The sequence below is a fragment of the Mytilus galloprovincialis genome, chromosome 1 (genome assembly GCF_965363235.1).
Source record: "Mytilus galloprovincialis chromosome 1, xbMytGall1.hap1.1, whole genome shotgun sequence".
Classification (NCBI taxonomy): Eukaryota; Metazoa; Mollusca; class Bivalvia; order Mytilida; family Mytilidae; genus Mytilus; species Mytilus galloprovincialis.
Window position 1 is genome coordinate 12,789,345 of NC_134838.1, and position 20,286 is coordinate 12,809,630.

The 20,286-nt window shown below is 32.4% G+C and overlaps 1 protein-coding gene across 1 annotated transcript; it reads right to left on the bottom strand.

Annotated features, from left to right (window-relative positions):
- Positions 1-2,166: 2,166 nt before the first annotated feature.
- LOC143065531 (protein rolling stone-like) lies at positions 2,167-17,154 on the bottom strand. Its single transcript, XM_076239156.1, has 4 exons — positions 16,742-17,154; positions 9,465-9,693; positions 3,394-3,522; positions 2,167-3,038 (listed from the first exon to the last, which is right to left on the bottom strand). The coding sequence occupies exons 1-4, from the start codon at positions 16,895-16,897 to the stop codon at positions 2,602-2,604; spliced, it is 951 nt and encodes a 316-aa protein (XP_076095271.1). The 5' UTR covers positions 16,898-17,154; the 3' UTR covers positions 2,167-2,601.
- Positions 17,155-20,286: the final 3,132 nt, after the last annotated feature.

Consider the following 20,286-nt stretch of genomic DNA (forward strand, 5'->3'; position numbering starts at 1 on the left):
AATGATTATTACACACGGGTATTCATTTAATAAGGTTAAAAAATATGATGATTATAACGAACAGTTAGGATGCCAATTTCGCAAAATATAAAAATAACAACATTGTCTTGTAATAATGGAATAATACATGAATCTCATTAAACGACAGATGAGAAGGATTACACTTAGATATACCATGTTGCCGAGACTAAATGTTGCGCAATGATATCATTAAAATTATAATTTTAACATATGTAGTATGATTGATTCTTGGCAACCACGCGTAATGCCAAATTCTAAATACACTCGGTTTGTTTTAAATATCATACACAATTATTTGAATCGTCTTGACAATATAAGCGAAGTTAGATAGCATTAGTAAATCCGTATTTATTAAGTAGTTTTGTATGTTCTTTCATTTCAAGGAAGACATAAATCTGACACATTTTACAGCATTACAATCTACATTTGTGCCAATTCAGCGAATTTTTACATAAATAATTAATAAAATTTCCAAAGAGAAAACAAGCTGGATATTTTTTTCAAGCTCTCCTTCTTATGTAGAAAACTTGTATACTTAAATAGAAAGAATTTTATGTCTCTATGGCGCACAACAAACTGGCAACAAAAAAAAAATCGCGCGTCGAAAGAGGGGGATAACAGCGCCTTTCCGATCGGAAAATGTAAAAAAAAATCACTGAAGGCCAAAGAGTTAAGAGAATCTAATATATATTAACTGAGAAATTCATGAGAATCTTATATATAGTAACTGAGAAAAACATCTTAACAACACTATGCATCTTGGTTGCAACACAGAGTTAAACTTTTGCCAAACTATAATTGCACTCGTGGTCGTCGTTGAATAAATGAAATACATGCAGCTTACTTTAAAACGTCATCTAACTGTTCGTATCATACATTAAAGCTTGTCTGATAAAAATAAATATAATGGCACAATTATCAAGTTCTAAAAAAAAACCCGATTGTCTCTATAACAATAATCATTATAGGCGAACCTAAAATTCTATATCAAACGCAACCAGTCGAATATGTCTGCATAACATAAGTCAAAATAATGAACAATTTCCAGCCGCTGATTCACGATAGTTAAATAGAGTTAGAAACTGAGTCGTATAAGTATTCTTAATCATTTCCCAACCTTGGACTTTATATAAGTACTTTTAAAACTGTTGTCACCAATCAATAGACTGTAATTACACGCATTATTTTAGACCTTTACAATTTGAAGATGTTTTATTTAAAGAACATTGCAAACTCTGAAATATTTCAGCAGTTTTCAGGCCGATTGTCAAGGCTACAGAATGACATTTCGCTAACCCCTTCAATGAGATCTAGAAGGACAAAACAATAAACTAATTATATAAACAATTGATTCATTAAAACGTCGTATAAACAATAATCTCCATGTTCAATCCCAGGCGAATACTTAATTAAATGAGTATAACATTGTTGTTAGTTCAGAGTGTGCTAAGTTGATATAGAAAAGTAAAACTAAAGATATATACATGGTTCATTTATATGCGCGGCCAACAATGATAAAAATAAAGCTTAACTACATATTGACATTATACAACTAGATACAGTAGCACTTGCTATAACGAAGCCTTTCTTGTAAGTATCATGCACCAGAAAAAGATTTCTTGAAACATGATCAAACTTACCTACCATATTATTCTTTAGAATGCGGAATTTTTTCTACCTCGTTTGATCTTATTAATGGTGTATAGAATATAAAAGGGACTTTTAACTCTTAAAAATCAGCTACTTTTAGTGGCAGTGCTAGCTTCTCAACACAAGTGTTTGTTAAACTGCTTATATTCAATGAAATTATTCCTGTAAATTGCGTGGTTCAAATTACTTGAAATCTTGATATTTTTGTCATGCAACTGCTTGAGTAAATATTTTGACAAAATTTAATAAAAAATAACCAGCCAAATCTGTTTTAGTCTAATTGTTGGGTACCACATTTATAAGTGATATATTACGGTCAATTATATTATGTCAATCCATGGAAGAATTTTGTCAATATAATACTTTCATGGTCAGTTATATTTTATGAAACTGAATAAAAACCATCTTTTAGATATATTACGGTCAATCATATTATATTTATAACAAGTGTGGACACACATCAGTGTGGATAGTATGTTTGGATGTTTGACAATGATTTCTCTGGTTATTCCCCATAGGCTTCTATGTTGTTCACAGTGACAGTCAACCCTTTACCAAACACTGAACATAGCAGTGTCTGTTATTGAGTTTTAATGTTCAATATATATATGAAGATGTGGTATGAGTGCCAATGTTACAACTCCATCCAAGTCACAATTTGTAAAGTAAACCATAATAGGTAAATAAAAACTATCATGGATAAGACACAACTTTAAATCAGTGTTAACCGTTCATAGATTTAATTTAGCTAGACATTGCTTTTAATTTCAAATCTACATATTGGTATATATATATATATAATTATGTTAATCATATCATCTGATACTGGATAACAATCATCTTTAAGAAATATAATTGATTGCTAAAATACTTAAGTATTACAAACAAAATGTCTTAACAATTAAATCCTAGGCTAAGGATCAGTTTGTATCAAGAAAAATCTGGTTGCTGGTCCTTTCCCATAGCTGAATACTTCGGAGTTTCTGTCATTATGCTTTGCATTTCAGAATACGGAAGATCATTCTCTCGTCCAAAGAATGTTTTTGAATATATCCAACGCCTGAATTTATACAATTCGTACAAAATAATTTGACTAAGCACGGATTCAATCATGCATAACATACACGTGATTATAGCCTCCTGAGGATGATCCCAGTTAAGAACGTTGTAGGCGTAGTGTCTTCCTTCTAAAATGGTTCCGTTATTCAGGAAGTAGAGCGCGTTAAAAAGCGAATATATAGAACCCAACATGACTGGAATAAACATGTGTAAAATCCGGATCGGTGTTGCTGATATCATTAAATCAAAGATAACAAATACTGTGTTTAAGGTGTGCTTCAATCGGCTCATGTCTGTCATCAGGATTGCTGAAAATAGAAGCAAAACTATTATGTTAAATACCTTAAAAGATATATTTTACTTCGTTTATACATATTCGTAGGACAGCTGTCAAAGTCAAAAGGGGCTTTGGTTAATAGACCTATATTTATTGAGTAATACAATACTGATCTCAAAATTATCAATCCAGTTAATGTTCATATTGTAATTTTCGTTGTTTAAGGTGAAGGTATTTCAGATTGGAACACTATTCAGTCACGTTTTATTTAACTATCAAGTATCTAAATCGCGATGATGGAATTGCAGACCATTCTATTTCTTATAATGTTTCAATCTTGAAAGTAAGTGTATTACAAAACCCTTGCAAATGTCAATGTAATATACCTGTATGATCAAGAAAGGCTATGAATGACCAGTAAGATATAGTCACTACTATTGCAGAATTATAGCCTAGATTTTGAAGGACCCACTGAAGCTTTAAAGATGGTGGCATCTTTTCAAACGACTGTCGATCTGCAAAAGAAAATACAATGTCTTTCTTTAAATCCTTTTAATGTATTCTATTGAAAGTATTATGCAATTGAGGTTTTGTTTCAATATTAATGCAGATATGCTTCATAGACTAAACAAACTAATATATTAATCAATACATATTTAAGTACACATGTACACCGTTTATTGAATAATCGACACTAATTTAACTCGAGAACCCATGAGGTATCAGACATGTGAAAATCAGAAAAGAAACTCAGATTCGAGAAAACAAAGAAATCTACTTTCTTCTAGGACTGTGGCAAATATCAGACACTACCATATCAGATTTGTTTTTATTATGGTGGCAATTAGTTGGTGACATTGAATGTTAAATCCAATCCTGGTAAAGAATGGTTTTAGGTCGTGTAATAATATCATGGTCACACATGTAAAAAATAGTGACGATCCCAAATAAAATTCATTCCATCCGCCTTTTCTCCGAATGTGACCTACCGCATTAGACTTATCACCGGGTTTATACTTACATGAGCAAAACGACGGATGCCAATGATAAAGCAGGATTTTGTTACCCTTCCGAAGCATCCGAAATCACTCCCGGTTTATTGTTGGGTTCGTGCTGTTCAGTCTTTAATTCTCGGTGTCGTGTTCTGTGTACTTTGTTTGTTTTTGGACTGATTGTCAAATGCTTTACTTTGCAAAATTTTTTTTTTTTTTGCATTTTATGATTTTTTTCGTCAGTTTAGTTTTTATATTATATAGCAATTCAAGCTCGGACTCTGGCCTGTGTATACATAGTATGTTTATGGTATCTAGCTGTTTGTCTTAAAATAGAATCGACCTACACCAATAAATAAAAACTTTATAAGTTTAGTCAGCAAAGCAGCAAAATGATAGACGACATCCTCCCCAATTTTCAAGGTAAACAACATATACAATGTCAAGCTCTTAAAACACTCCAGTCTAGAAAGTTGTCAATATAAAAGCTTCAAACATCTGTCATAGGCATCAAATTATCCAAAAATAAGAATGTGTCCCCAGTACACGGATGCCCAACTCGCACTAACATTTTCTATGTTCAGTGGACCGTAAAATTGGGGTAAAAACTTTAATTTTGCATTAAAATTAGAAAGATCATATCATAGGGAACATGTGTACGAAGTTTCAAGTTGATTAGACTTCAACTTCATCAAAAGCTACCTTGACAAAAAACTTTAACCTGAAGCGGGACAGACGGACGAACGAACGAACGAACGCACAGACCAGAAAACATAATGCTCCTCTACTACCGTAGGTGGGGCATTAAAAAATAATGATAAAAATAATTGATTATGGTCCACGTTAGTTTGAAACAGTATTGTTTTTGTATTCGCTACTTTATGAGTAATTATGTATAGAGACATGCTTAAACATAATATCAACCTTTAACATTCCAAAATTCAATTTATTTTCATTTTCTAGACAACTAATGACATTGAAATCAATAAGACTGTATTTCTAGAGATTATGCTGCCATCACTGATAGTGTTTTTACATTAAGTTCTTCCTAAAAGCTGACAATTACAAAGTGATTTATAATAAGTCTCTCACTTCAGGAAATACACATTTGAATGCCTTAACAATCAATTATTTTGTCCAATGATGTTACGATGTGTGTATAGAAGGTTCGTAGCACAATCATCCTTCAAGCATTGAATATCAATTTTCGGAAAATCATTTCCAAACCCTGAATTTATATATATAGTCTTTTATAATAAAGACCGACGGAGAAATGTGCTTGAAATAAATGAACATTACACCATTGATCCGATGTGTATATTTTTCTTAAAGCTGGACTAAATTACACTTTCCATACCGGTTGCCTAATTGTTTATACTCAACGTGTTGTTTGTTTGATTTCAGTTCTTTATAATTGATCAAATCTCATTTATTACCTAACATTGTTAATTTGTATTGTTTTCTTCTGAATTCCTTACGCGACAAAAAAAGTGACCTTGTCTGAAAGAACACTTTTACGCAGATCATTTAAAACAAATATCTATATGCATGTAAAGTTTGTTTACGTGCCGCCCAAAAATTATCATTGAAAGAGATTTCATCACCACATTTGTGTAATACAGTATTACCATTTTCTTCAGTTAAGTTTTATATATTTAAAACACTCGGCTAGCCTCGAGTTTTTAATCTAACATTTAAATGTCATGATATACGATGAATATATGAACCAGCATCATCTTTACAAAACAACTGATAAAAGTTGAAGGCGAAAAGCAAACACTTATAAAAGAGGGACGAAAGATACCAGAGGGACAGTCAAACTCACAAATCAAAAATAAACTGACAACGCCATGGCTAAAAATGAAAAAAAGACAAACAGACAAACAAAAGTACACATGACACAAAATAGAAAACTAAAGAATAAGCAACACGAACCCCACGAACTTATAAATTACAACTTCAGCTACGGACAATACACTCTTTTTAAAAACCAGGAGTGATACTAGGTAAAACGGAAAAGTAAACATAATTGTTCTGTTGAACTCATGAAACTGACCATTGTGGATCTGAATTAATGTAGACTAAGTATGTGTTAAAAGCCTTTACGTATTAGTCAGTAAACACTGTGATTCATATGGACATTGATTTGAACTGTTTGATGGGTTTGTAAATAGTAAGGAGAAGCCAACAAACTGAGTTTGTTAACGGGTTATCGACATTTATAATCCATAGGATATATATATATATACAAATATGACAACCCAGAACAAAAAGACTAGACTTGTTTCGGTCACTATTTGACAAATTTTAGTTCATTTTTAGCTCATATTCAGCCGTTTAAAGAATTTACACAAAATATAAGCCATTGACCACTAACATAAATGTCTCATGTCTTGCAGTGTTGTAGATTATGTACTTAAAATTAACTTTGTTACATTATAAACTTGAAGCATTATATCCATAGAAATGAAGATTGAGCGATTCTTTTTTTTTTTTAAAGTTTGATAGGAAGACTAAAATGTGGTTTGACTATGAACAACTGTCACATCTCAAGATATCTGTTATCCTGTTCTTGTGAATTATCTGAAGGATGTGTTATTAAATGTCAAACAAGCATTTTTGAAAGCATCTACTTGCGTTCAATAATACATTCTGTATATATATATATATATATATATATATATATATATATATATATATATATATATATATATATATATATATATATATATATATATAAGTACGTCTACGTCTGATCCAGTGACAACTCTACAACAGATTTAACCATCGGATCACCAGCAATGATGGTGATACATGGCTGTGTACATTATGTATATACAACTCGTTTAAACATCAACCCAACAATGTTAGATCTGTAAATTTGCTTTCGCAAATTTTTTGTTCTTCCCTCGCCGGGATTCGAACCCATACTACTGAGATATCGTGACACCAAATCGCCTGCACTGTAGCCGTCCCGCTAGATCTAACATTGTTGGGTTGATGTTTAGACGAGTTGTATATACATAATGTACACAGCCATGTATCACCATCATTGCTGGTGATCCGATGGTTAAATCTGTTGTAAAGTTGTCACTGGCTCAGACGTACTTATAAATATAATTATTTTCTGTGACTGTATCTTACATTAATTTGTAGGATCCTTTACTTTAGATAATTTAGCTGGTCTGTAAAAATAGCATCTCCATGCCTTATATATCATGTACTGTAGTACGATGCTAGATTAAAACTGACGTGGAAAGGTAACACCCGGCCACCGAAAGCTTCATTTTTATGAAGCCCAGGTGGCCGTGTGGTCTAGCGGGACGGCTACAGTGCAGGCGATTTTGTGTCACGATATCTCAGTAGTATGGGTTCGAATCCCGGCGAGGGAAGAACAAAAAATTTGCGAAAGCAAATTTACAGATCTAACATTGTTGGGTTGATGTTTAGACGAGTTGTATATATATATATATATATATATATATATATGTCAGGTGAGATGAATGTAATCATGGTAGTATATAATACTTTAATTAATGAGATGTGGCCTTGTTATATTTAAGCGATATTGTTAGACCAAACATTTCTTTGTTTGACCATTAATTATCATCCGAATCAATAATGCAATGACATATATAAAGGTCAAATGTGTTAGCAAGTTAATTCTGCTTATCATCTAAATTACAGCTTCTTAAAAATTCTGTCTTTGTTCTAGTTTCCTAATAAGTTACGTCTGATGATATTAATGGCATTTTATATCGTTTATCATAGTTTGCACGCCTCAGTCGATGGTATGAAGTCGTATCTATGTACTAGACTTTATTAAATGTCCAATTATTGTGGAATCAATATGTTTCTTAGTCAGCAGAATATCTGCACGATTACAACGATTTCATAGTGAAGAAAACTGATGACACAAGTCAAACATACTGTACATCAGTCAGCCATTGTGGATGTCTAAGAAAATAAAGTGTGTCTCATGTGCTCAGTTTGGTTTGTTTATTTGTCTGTTTGTTTATTTATTTGTGTGTGTGTGTGTGTGTGTGTGTGTGTAGGTGTGTGTGCATGTGTGTGTGTTTGTTTGTTGTTTATTTTTCTTTGGGAAGGTACAACGGTGGTGGTTGCATTTGATAACTACACAAACAAAGTAAGTAGAGTCGACATGCCACTAATCAGCACAGATCTAAGAACATGGAAGTAAGCAATGCAAGTCAACATGCATGACTTTCTAGAACAGAATATACAGAATACAGTTACTAGTATCCGATATCATCTTAGTCTAACTTGACAAGAAGAACCTATAAAATTAATAAAATTTACAAAAAAAGGTTCACGTATAGTCAGTCAATCTCAAATGAATTCGTTTCAGTCTCATGATGAAAGCAGTATTCAAAAGTTTCTGGTATACGAAAGATATACTTATTATCTGATTACATGTATCCATCACATCAAATAATTAATAGTTCGGTGGTGAAAACTGTTATATGTATTTTCTTTATGTTATATTTTTTGTGTAACTTTCATCGAAGAACATCTTTTCAAAACCAAAGAAAGGGCATACCAAAACCTATTTACAACCGATAGACGTTTTGTGTATTATTAATGTAAGATAATTCAAGAAGCGCGGTAAAACTGGGAAAAAAACATGAGGATAATTAGACGCCAACAGTTTTATGCTAATATAGGTTTAGACGGTTCCTCAGCTAGTATTTGTCTGTCTGTTAGGTATATGTACTTTTGCTAGAATAAAATAATTGAGTTTCTAAAATATATATCTTATCTTTGGCTAAAATTAAGATTCATTCGTCTGAGTTAAATTTATTGATCTTGTTTCCCTCCGAGCTGTCATCCGTGTTAAATATTCGTATCTGAGAATTGCGGCAAGATACATTTTCCTAGTCTTTGCAATTAATTGATTGCGAGGTATTTATTAGCATTGCTTTAAAATAAGAAGAAAATCAATCTTCAAGCTGAAGTATCAAAGATAACATGGAATTAAATATTGAAACGATTTTGGTTTGTCTTACGACTTTAAAGGTTACTATTATGTAACACATAGAACTTCTTATTATCGATATTTGATAAGTATGTTTCATGATCACATAGTTTGTATACTATTTTAATGATAGGATAAACAACTTGCTCAGCTCGCAAGTGTGATGCATTTAGGCTCACAGCAACGTCAACCCAAAAATTAATTTTACATGATATTGTGCTATACGTGCGTTTCTGGAACAACCCCCATTAGCAAAATTTAAGATGAAAAGTTTGAAAATCCTAATGCATAATGCGTTTTTAGCATCTTTAAAAAAAAATTAAACTACTCGGTCGAACTTAATTCAAAATGTTGTCTTTTCATTGTCTATAGTGAAACACGTATATTATAGTGAATTCTACCCAATTCAAAGCAATGAAACTCGCCAATGATGAACATTTTAAAAAAGTCAATGTTTTATTTTACCTACCCACACAGGATGCAGCTCGAGTAGTATAAAACATAACACACACTGCATGAAAACACGTGCTCAGTACTAATAGCACGAAACTCCAGTTTGTAGCATATACCAGGTATAACCATATTCTATCGTGGTAGAACTTTTGAGATTCGTACATGAGATCGGCTACTATCCATCCTACCATCAATACAGCAACTGTAACACGGTACACCGCATATCCTTTGTGATTAATTGGCCACTGTAATAGTATAATAGTAAAGTGTATCAAGAGGAAATATATAGATAACATGATGACTAAGAAGGGGGGAAAAAGTAAGAGATGTACTGTTTTCTGATGGATTGGTTTGAGGCTGACCATTCACATAATGCTTTTTGTTTCAACCAGCTCACACTGACCGCACACTTAGCATGCAGTACTTGAGATGAGCACGCTTAGCACAAATTAAAGCAGACTATGGCAATGTGTCAATTAGACAGTAACCCAGTGATATTGATAATCAAAACACATTTAGGAGGTCAACATTTAGAGGTCAGAAAACAAAATTACATTGAGGCAACCCAATTGTATAGTTGGTGCTTGATTCAGTCAGACTGAAAAAAAATATAGCGCTTTGTAAGTACAAAGTCATTCTTCACATTTACATTTTTCAGTTTTCAAAGATTTCATTATATTAAGATCCCGTTTAACAATTTCATTTTGTTATTTTATTTTTGTGGTATGGCATTGTGATTTTATCTTTGGCGTTCAAGTTTTGTATAAACCTTAAATACAGTTAAGCAAACTTAGAAATATGCCATGATGAAAATAGATGGCTGTTTAACGTCCAGTGGCAAATTATACGGCTATATATATATTCATGAGATTAAAAATTAAGCTTGATATATAGAATACGTCATGTAAGGAAAGCAGAATATACTAACAGTCAATTAACAGCATCATTATACAAAACGGAAATTAACTTTGTATATAGAATGAAATTCAAAACAGTGTGGCTGTGGCCATTGATTGACACATTAAATTCATCCATTGACTGGGACAATTTACGTGAACGTTTGTCTGTAACGACCACTGTTCACGACGCACCTACGATAGACATTTAAACTGTGGGGTCACCAAAGATTTCTTAACGCCTTTAATTATAAAATAATTCGAAAAATTAATCAGGAATAACCTTTATGTTTTGATTTATATAATTGATATAAATCAAAACATCGTGTTATTTCTCATTAATTTTTCGAACTACTTTATTAAGGTGTTGAGAACCTTTGGTGACCCCATAGTTTAAGTGTCTTTAAAAAGTACATAGTGAGCAGTGGTCGTTACATACAAACGTTCACCTAAATTGTCCCAGTCAATGGATGAATTTAATGTGTCAATCAATGGCCACAGCCACACTGTTTTGAATTTCATTCTATATATATTGATTGGTCAAATTATACTGTGAGTATGAAGCCCAATACTGGAGTAGTATCGCAAAAACCAATTAGACTGCAGTGCTGCATTCATGAAGTGAACTAAAAATAAATTTTGTTTTCCGAAAGCCCTGTCTTTGATTAGTAACTAGAGGGTGAACCAACTTAATTGATTATAATGAAATATAGAACAGTTTCATGGGTTTAACAAAAAATAAATAAATTTAGGAATTGATTATAACAAATATACTGAACGACCACGGTTAAGCATGTTAATCGAAAGTTAAATCCACTGAAAAAAGTATTTGCCAAATCTACCAATAACCTTATGTCTCCTATAACGGTTCCTTGTTTTTATTTAGAACTGTGTTTCTATAAATTATGTGGTTGTTTGTTTGTTTGTTGTTGCTTCCGGAGACTGATACGCTGATCATGTGAATATTTGAAACATCAAATCATATAAATCGGTTCAACAACTGTTAAAATGTTACAAATTACAATGAATCATATCGAAAACTATTATTTTGCATAGAACATACGATCAGTATGGACATGTACTCGTATTTTACGTCAAATAACTGTTACCACACAACAGAAAGGATAAACATATCAAGATCACATGTTGAACACACGTTAAACACAATAATAAATAACAATAGAAAAGAGTATTGTTTATCATGTTACAAAGAAATATATGAAAGATTGGTTGTATTGTATAAGTTTTAAAAACTATACATATCAATAGCAAAGTGACGGCGTACAGCTTTGTAAAATCGGCTTTTATGAAATTGATAGCTGAAGTAAAACATGTTTCAACCGAAAGATTTCTGTTTATACACTTATATATTGAAATCTCACTAGGATTAGAATAAGCTTTTTAAACCTTATCTGAAAGTGGAACTTATATCGACGAAAATGTTCCTATCCTCTTGACATTCTCTTTTTATTTTAGAGTTATATGACCGGTATTGTAGACGCCAGAAATTTTTTGTAGAGATTGATGTTAATGTAAATAAGGGGGATTCCATTTATAACAGAAATTAGCTTATTTAAGAACCCTCAACAGATACCACTGATGTAATCAAAGTAAGGGTAATATCGATGAATATTGAATGAGCATAACTGATTCCTAGACAAAGTGTGTTACATTGGCGAGGGTCAATACAATAGCTATGCGAGAGTTGATACAAGTAATAACTCTTGGCTGTAATCATGAACTCAAGTAATACAGACCAGAAAACCTATACATTGGCGAGTTTCAATTTAATTGTTATATGGGAATTTTTGTGAGTTATACATGCGAGTATCGTGACATAAACACAATTTCATGATTTAGCGTTTGACTAGGAAGGTGATTTCCATTGAATGCGGTTTTTTTTATACAAATATGTACATTTTTAGAAAAGTTTTGAACATTCTTTCAAAAGAAAGCTGAATTGAGGAACGATTGGTATCTTAATTGTTAATATGTAAAACAAAGCTTCATAATTTGTTTAAAAAAAAAAAAAAAACGTTTTATACAGTTATGATTAGAATTCTTATACATAATTTATCGTTCTGAGATTTCCACAACCAGATCGTCTGCCCATACTTTCAGTTTAAGGGAATACGATACAGTAGCAGGGGCAGATAATAATGTTTTCAAAACTTTTCGTGTTGTTTTCGCGACGTTGGTAACCAGAACGTTGTAATTTCGCGATGTTTCTAATAAGAACGTTAACATTTCGCGACGTCGCTTTAAATGAAGTCATATTTTCGCGGAATATTCACTGACGTCATAATCAGGTTGCGCGAATTTCAAAAAAGTACCTGCTAAAAAAGCGGCCATGTTGTTTCTAAAAGACGGCGAAATCCGCCGAAGAGCAGTGAGATCAAAGGAAATACTGGAGATGAACAAAAATAAATCAAATACAACTTTGCATGACGAATTGAAAAGAAAAGGTAAAAGACACAGAAGAGAGTTCTGACAGTATAACATGGAAAGACGGAAGAAAAATTGTGGAGCTTTTTAGTCTGGCAAAAGCACTGAATAACTGCCAAAACTGTACGGCCAAACAGAATCTGCTCAACGTACTAAGAGAAAGAAAAATTGCAAGGATTTCGGAGCTATCCTACTATTCGTTGCTTAAACTGTAACATGCTGAATAACATTTTAACAAATAAGACACATTACGGAACAAAAGAACCTGCTATTTTTGACATCAGCACAAACATGACAAAAGCTGCAATAGCTAATTATGAGTATAGATTTTATATAGATTGGACCGTTGGTTTTCCCGTTTGAATGGTTTTACAATAGTAATTTTTAGGGCCCTTTATAGCTTGTGGTTTGGTGTGAGCCAAGGATCCGTGTTGAAGGCCGTACCTTGACCTATAATGGTTTACTTTTATAAATTGTTACCTGGATTGAGAGTTGTCTCATTGCCACTCATACCACATCTTCCTATATCTATTAATATCTGCTTAATGTCCAGCGGCAAATATTTAATTAAACATTTATGATATCAACATGTTATTTTAATGAAACTAAAAAAATGAGAAAACGTATGAACCCGTAGGGTGGCCGAATCAGGTCTAGTGTTGGAAGATTTGAAATCCATACACAAAAGTCATTACTACGGCGTAGGGTACAGCTGTGCAATATTTTTCATGACGAGAACATATATTTTCATTCATTGATAATGAAGTCAATAATACTATCTTGAATTGAAAGATAATCAGAATCAAAATAGTTTGTGTCTTTATTTTCTTCTTCTTGTATAGCATTGGGTAGACTGCAAATTGAATGGTGAATTGTTATTGTACGGCCGAATTTAACAGACAATCAATAAAATAACAAAACCGACTGCATATGCGAGACCCTCATGGTGGACAAGGTCGTACAACACCCCTATTCGTAAATAAAATTATAAATAAAGAAGTCTCTCATCCTGTTCTGGACTTGCCTTGGTACATAAAAAAAATTGCAGAGTTTAATTGATTTCTTAAAAATATCATATGTGTATGTAGAAAAGGTGTCAATAAAAGTCCGTTAAAAAGATTTTAAAAAATTACATTGGTGTCGTTTTTCTTTTGAATTTAAGAAAAATATTGCCAATAGATGCAGAATTGTCACACGTTAGTTTGTTTAATTGGTTTATTTTTTGTGTAAATCAATCTGGATGTTATAGACCAAAACAAGAAAACGTCCGTTCACATGCTGTTAAAAGGGCTTGCAATTCAATGGTGTCGTTTGTTAGTGTATATCATATTTGTATTTCGTTCATTGTTTTGTACTTAACTCAGGCCGTAAGTTTCCCGTTTGAGTTGTTTTACATTTGTCATATAGGGTCTTTTCATAGCTGACTATGCGGTATGGGTCTTAAACATTGTTGAAGGCCGTCCGATGTCCTATAGTCGTTTACGTCTTTGTCATTTGATCTCTGGTTGAGATTTGCCTCATTGGTAATCATACCACGTCTTCTTATTTGTATAAGCATCTCCCGTTTGTACTTCAATGTATTGAGAGATATAAATTGAAGTATCGACAAATGTACACTAATTGCAGACAGACAGACAGATCAGAAACCTCACTTAATTTATAGTTGGTTCACATTTTGCCATGTTAGGGCCTTTGCAATAATGTTGGCTATCCTCTTTCGGTACATGAAGCAATTTAAAACTAATGTCGGACGGAGCTGCACCTGTATACTTCTATAAGATTTTTCTGTTTTGCCGTACATCTGACATAGTAATCTGCTGGGATCCTTTTTTATATCCTTTTTTTATTATGAAAAGGTTCCTGTCCAAATTCCGTTTCGTAAATGTTTAGCCTCATGTTTAGCACAAATGTTTAGCGATTTTATGAATAACCATCTTATGAATTTTTATGATAAGTATCAACGCTTTGGAAAACACCTTCATATACTTGACAGCGTAGTCGTGTACGGCGGGAATGATTACACGACGTTGGTGCGATTAAAACTTTATATAACGTAATTTAGCGCCATACTGACAGACGTCGTAAAAATTTAAGGTATATGGCTTTTATTGAAAAAACAAGCACATGGACCCATATTTTTTTCTTTTGCAATCAATCAAGTACTGTTTCAAGAACACTCCCCCAAAATTTCAAGAAAAAATCAACAATCAATTTTTTTCTGCACTTCCAAAAAGACGCAAAAATATGGTCAATTTCTTCATTTCGCATATATCAATCTAAATCCGGAAAATGATAATTTGGTTTAACCTTAAACTTGTTCCAGCATGTAGCTGCCATGGATCAAGGGAACGTTTTACAAAAAACCCGGTTAAGTTATGACTTTTTGTTCAAAAGTATTGTTACTTTCTTTAAAAGTCATTATTTATGAATTTTCGGGAATTTTCTTCCAAATATGTAAATTTCGAACCAAATTATCTCAAAAAGTAAGTCATGAAGGTACTTTTTTCTTTTCATATTTGGAAAGTACACATTAAAATTGACCTACTATCAAAATTTTAGGAAAAAATCAACGAGGGATCTCTACTGTATCGTATGCCCTTAAGTGCAATGGTGTTTATTATAATCTCAAAGGTACAAGAAACGTGATAGGTTCAATGGCTGGTTAAGGTTAAGAATTAAGGTATATTATGGGATTCAGAAGAAGAAGCGATGTCAACATTAAAAAAAAACATTCATAAGTGTATCAAGTGGTTTTAACTATAAATCTGACAATACTATGTGACCAGATTACTATTGAAAAAGAGAGACGAAAGATACCAAAAGGGATTACTGCCAAATTCAGAAGTCGTAAAACGAACTAAAACTGTCATGGCAACAAACGATAAACGAAATTATTTGTTACAATTATCAATAAATGCGTTCAAGATGAACACTGACAATTTGCGAATTTTGGAATCATGATCATAGATCGTAGCCATTCCTTTAATTGCAGGGGAGAAAATACGTTGAAAAATCAAAATAGATATGTCCTTAGCTGTAACAGTACTCATTTTTTTCTCGTGTTTCAAAATATATTTTTTCACGATTAACGATGAAAAAATATAGTGTGTGTCTTACACTTTCTGTATAGATGTGGGTTTAGTTCAACGTAATGTTCTTTCAGAGCCTGCAAAATGACAATCAAGAATAGATTAACGTGCTTCAGTTCATATGAGGTTATTGTTTTCAGTTTTGTTTTCTATTTTGTATCGTTTATATCAATCATTTTTAAAAATATTGATAAAGATCACGGAATCATGTGACTCTGAATAAACATTTGTAATGTCACATCTTTATATTAAACCACTTTAAGGATAGGAAACAACAACGTACTTGCCTTAAAGTACACTGTTAAAATCAATGGCAAATTTTAGGAAAGCTAGTTTAAAAGGATCCCCTTACAATAACAAGCTGTAAAAGTACGAACTAAGAACACGGACACTTTAGTGTGAACATTTTGGGTTGTGCAAGACTTGGCAGGCCTAAATGTCAAATTGAATAATATTAAACTGCATGTCATTACATAAACCAACAATGATCGTAAACTGGAAAAGAAGGATACACAATTCAAGACCTTCAGTCTCTTCACACTAGAAATAGCCAGATCGAGGTTTCCTTTGTAAAACATTTTGGTGCTGTTTTTCATGTCTTTCAAAGTTTAAGACTTTGAAGTCTAGTAACTTGATATTCAAGCAAAACCAGAAATATATTTCCAAATTGTAAATACACTTAATTCGAACAAATTACAAAGAACTATTGAAAAAAGAAGATCACATGTGAAAGTGGACGGATCTTTCATTCCAAGCTTAAAATACAGAGGATAAGTATTGTGTAGGCTCTTGACAACATACAATACTGTAAAACAGTAACTGTTTAGACATAGATAAATTCCTTATAGTTTATAAAGACCTACCTGGGGTGTTACGAGATCTGCTGGGTTTTCATATTCCAATCCGATATTATCTGGCTTAAATTCTTGAACCAAACTTTCACAACACCTGTTGTGGTCAGTTGACATACTTCTCTCCTCTTCCATCCTTCCACGAACGTCACTACCATATTTTGTCATACATTTTATTATACAATATTTCCGAATGATATGTACAGTATTACTTTGATTTTAAATTGTCTTTTCCATTTTGTAAATAGTCGATAAAACACATAGCCGCTCCATACAATGGTGTACGTTATCGTCTGCGACAGCTGTCCCCGCACACAATGATTTGATGTGGGAAATTGAGATATTGATTTGAAGTAATCCGAGTAAAACCAATTGTAATTATTTCAATGTTTTGTTTTAAATGAATATATATTTGATTTAGACTTGTGTTATGATATATCTTGCATCTTTGTATAATTTGTATTTAGATCGTCACTAAATATTTATAGATCGATGTAACGTCACTTAATTTTCTGTTGTCGGTGTTCCGTTTTATGAGCACATTTCATTCATGGCAAAAATAATAAAATATGAATAAATTCTACCATTGCTACGATGTTTTAGTTGTCTCATAATTAATATTCAATTTACATCACTATTTTATAAAACTAAAATTTCTTTCGCAGTTTGAATTTAGGCTAATAGTTGTCAAGTTTTATTTAAAGTATTGGTGTTTTTTTTTTCATTTTCGTCATTTTTTTTTAAAGCTTTACACTCCAAAAGATTGGTACAAATGGGTATCCATCATCGCCGTCCATTATGCTTTGATTGAAGATTGCATATATGATTCGTGAATTGCTCTGTACTTCCAATATGATATTACAATATATAATTTACAAGAAGACTACGTACATTGCTGAATTTCAAAATTTTGTTTTTTAAATTTTCACATCTGGAGACGAGTAAAAAATACACATGCACAATTACAGAAAACCGAATTGAAATTAGCAAAGTTTATTTCAACTAAAGAGCATGAAAACGAGTTAAAACAAGAGTCTTAGGAACAAGAGTCAGCCTGAGAGTTCTTTGATTCGATCGATAGATAGCGGAGGTACATTGATTGCGTAATGAAAAATCTTTTCGTTCTGAATCTTATTGAAACGATATTTCATCTAAATTACTTAAAGGTTGCAATCTCTGAAGAAGTATTGTATTGTGAGTAGTGTAAAATTGGGCATAGTCACGCGACCGTCGACAGAAACTCAGGCGACTCAGCTCTTATTGAGGCAGTCATGAATGTACTACAAGTGGTCAATGTGTACCACTTCAATACAATATATCTAGACAACATAATAACCATCTTCAAACATGTACCTTAGCTTCTTATTTATATATTTTTGCTATTTGCGGAAAGAAATAAGACATTATAAGCTTATATTCAAAGTTTGAAGATCTTTTATGTAACCCAAACATACAGAGACAGAAATATGACAGTTGTTAACCATTCGTTTGATGTGTTTTAGTTTCGATTATGCCAGTCAATTAGGGACTTTCCGTTTGATTTTCCTCGGAGTATCATATATTTGTGATTTTACTTTTTTCTTACCCATTCAAGAATACAGAGGTTGTTGATGATTTACCCTCCTTGCATATATCGTTGTTCCAGCAGATAAAGCCTCAAATAATATTCGTATGTAAAACATAACTTGCAATGTCTCAGAAAAGAGCTTGGAATCAAAATCACAACTGCTGATCCTTCGTATTCTATAACATAATTTACATAGGATGAAATTTTACAAAATCACCTGTCTTTCTTTCTTTTTGGTATTAACATCGAAGAAATCGAAGGAATTCTACCGTCATTATACTGGATACCAAAACTTCACAAATATCCATATGAAGAACGATACATAGCTGGGTAATCAAGATGCTCGACCAGTGAACATCGTTTTAACGTGCTGACTACCATTCTTTTTACAGTAAAAGATGGCCTTCAAAAATATTGTGATAAGATATATATTCAACTAGTGGTGTCAATGAATCAGATGTTGATTCTCAAAAAACTAAATATCTACTGCTAAATCTTATATCACAATCTCTGCAATTTTGCAGCAACATTAGAACCTTTGATTTTCCTACGCTTTACACTACTATTTCCCATGCTCAATTGGAAGGAAAGATCGACTTCACCATCTCATTAAATAGAGCTTTTTGTATAAAAAAAAAATGGGAATCGTAGATAACCTATATCGTTTTGGGTTATACTAGTTCTTATTTTGTGAAGAACCACACTGATTCTATCAGTGAAAACACTGAAGATGATAATATCAAAATGCTGGACTTTTTAATTGACAATATTTGTAAATATGAGTTTAGAGGATTGGTATTTCATCAGGCAGTCGGTAATCCAATCACTACTAATTGTGCGCCACTTCTGATCGATTAGTTTTTGTATCCATATTAAGTAGAATTAATTCACAACCTTCCTAAAGACAAAAAGGATAAGCACATTGCGAAATTCTTTTATTTTACTTTCAGATGTATCGATGATGTCCTATCACTGAATAACCCATATGTCAGTCAGTGCATGCATCTCATATATCCCAGTAAACTTAAAATTGAAGATATTACTGATTCTAGAAGGACTGCTTCCTACCTTTATCTTTTATTCAATATTGACACAGATTGACGGCTTCACACTTAGATCTTTAAGAAACGGGCTGATTTCATCTTCCCAATTATCAATATACCATTTCCCAGCAATAACATATCTTCTGTACCGTCTTGTGGTGTTTACATATCGCAGTTGATACGTTATGGTCGTGCATTTTCCCACTATTCGGACTTCATATGAGGTTTAGATGTTACTGATGTACTATTATATTATTTATTTATGCTTTTCTCTGTGAGTAGTGTTTGTTTGTTCTGTCTTCCAGTCACGTCGTGTTGTCATTTTCGATATATTTTTTAACATTGCTATATGACCGGGAGGTTTTACGAGCCTTAAAACCAGGTCCAACCAACCATTTTTTCTTTAATTTCTTGTACTAAGTCAGGAATATGGCACTTGTTATCAAACATTCGGGTTCTATGTATGTTGGCGTTTGTTTTGGTTGCACTTCGGTTTTCTGTTGTTCCGTTGTTTTCCTCTTACAGTTGATGGGTTTCCCTCTGTTTTACTTTGTACACCGGATTTGTTTTCTCTCAATCTTTTTTATTTTATGACTTTTAAACAGTGGTATACTACTATTGCCTTAACATAAAGTATTAACATAAATCGAATTATGTACAAATGTATAATCATAAATATTTAAAAATATTCGTAATATGATTAATGAATACATGTATATGTGAACATTTGTGTGTAGATATTAATCTTATAATATTAAGGTATAACATAAATTGTTTACATAGAGATTAATGCATGGCCTTTTCCTTATCGGCCCGGATATCATCCCGATATAGTCGAGATGCTGATATGGATCGAGGGATGATACCCGGGCCGATAGGGAAAAGGCCATGTATTAATCGCTTTATCATATACTTCTAACAATTGTATTATGCATGGCAAATTAAAA

Excerpts from the sequence above, each read along its gene's own strand:
- LOC143065531 (XM_076239156.1), bottom strand. The coding sequence starts at position 16,897 with ATGACAAAATATGGTAGTGACGTTCGTGGAAGGATGGAAGAGGAGAGA. Across the intron at positions 9,694-16,741 it reads CAGATCTCGTAACACCCCAG|TGGCCAATTAATCACAAAGG; the intron begins GTAGGTCTTTAT and ends ATACTATTACAG. Across the intron at positions 3,039-3,393 it reads AGCCTTTCTTGATCATACAG|CAATCCTGATGACAGACATG; the intron begins GTATATTACATT and ends TTCTATTTTCAG.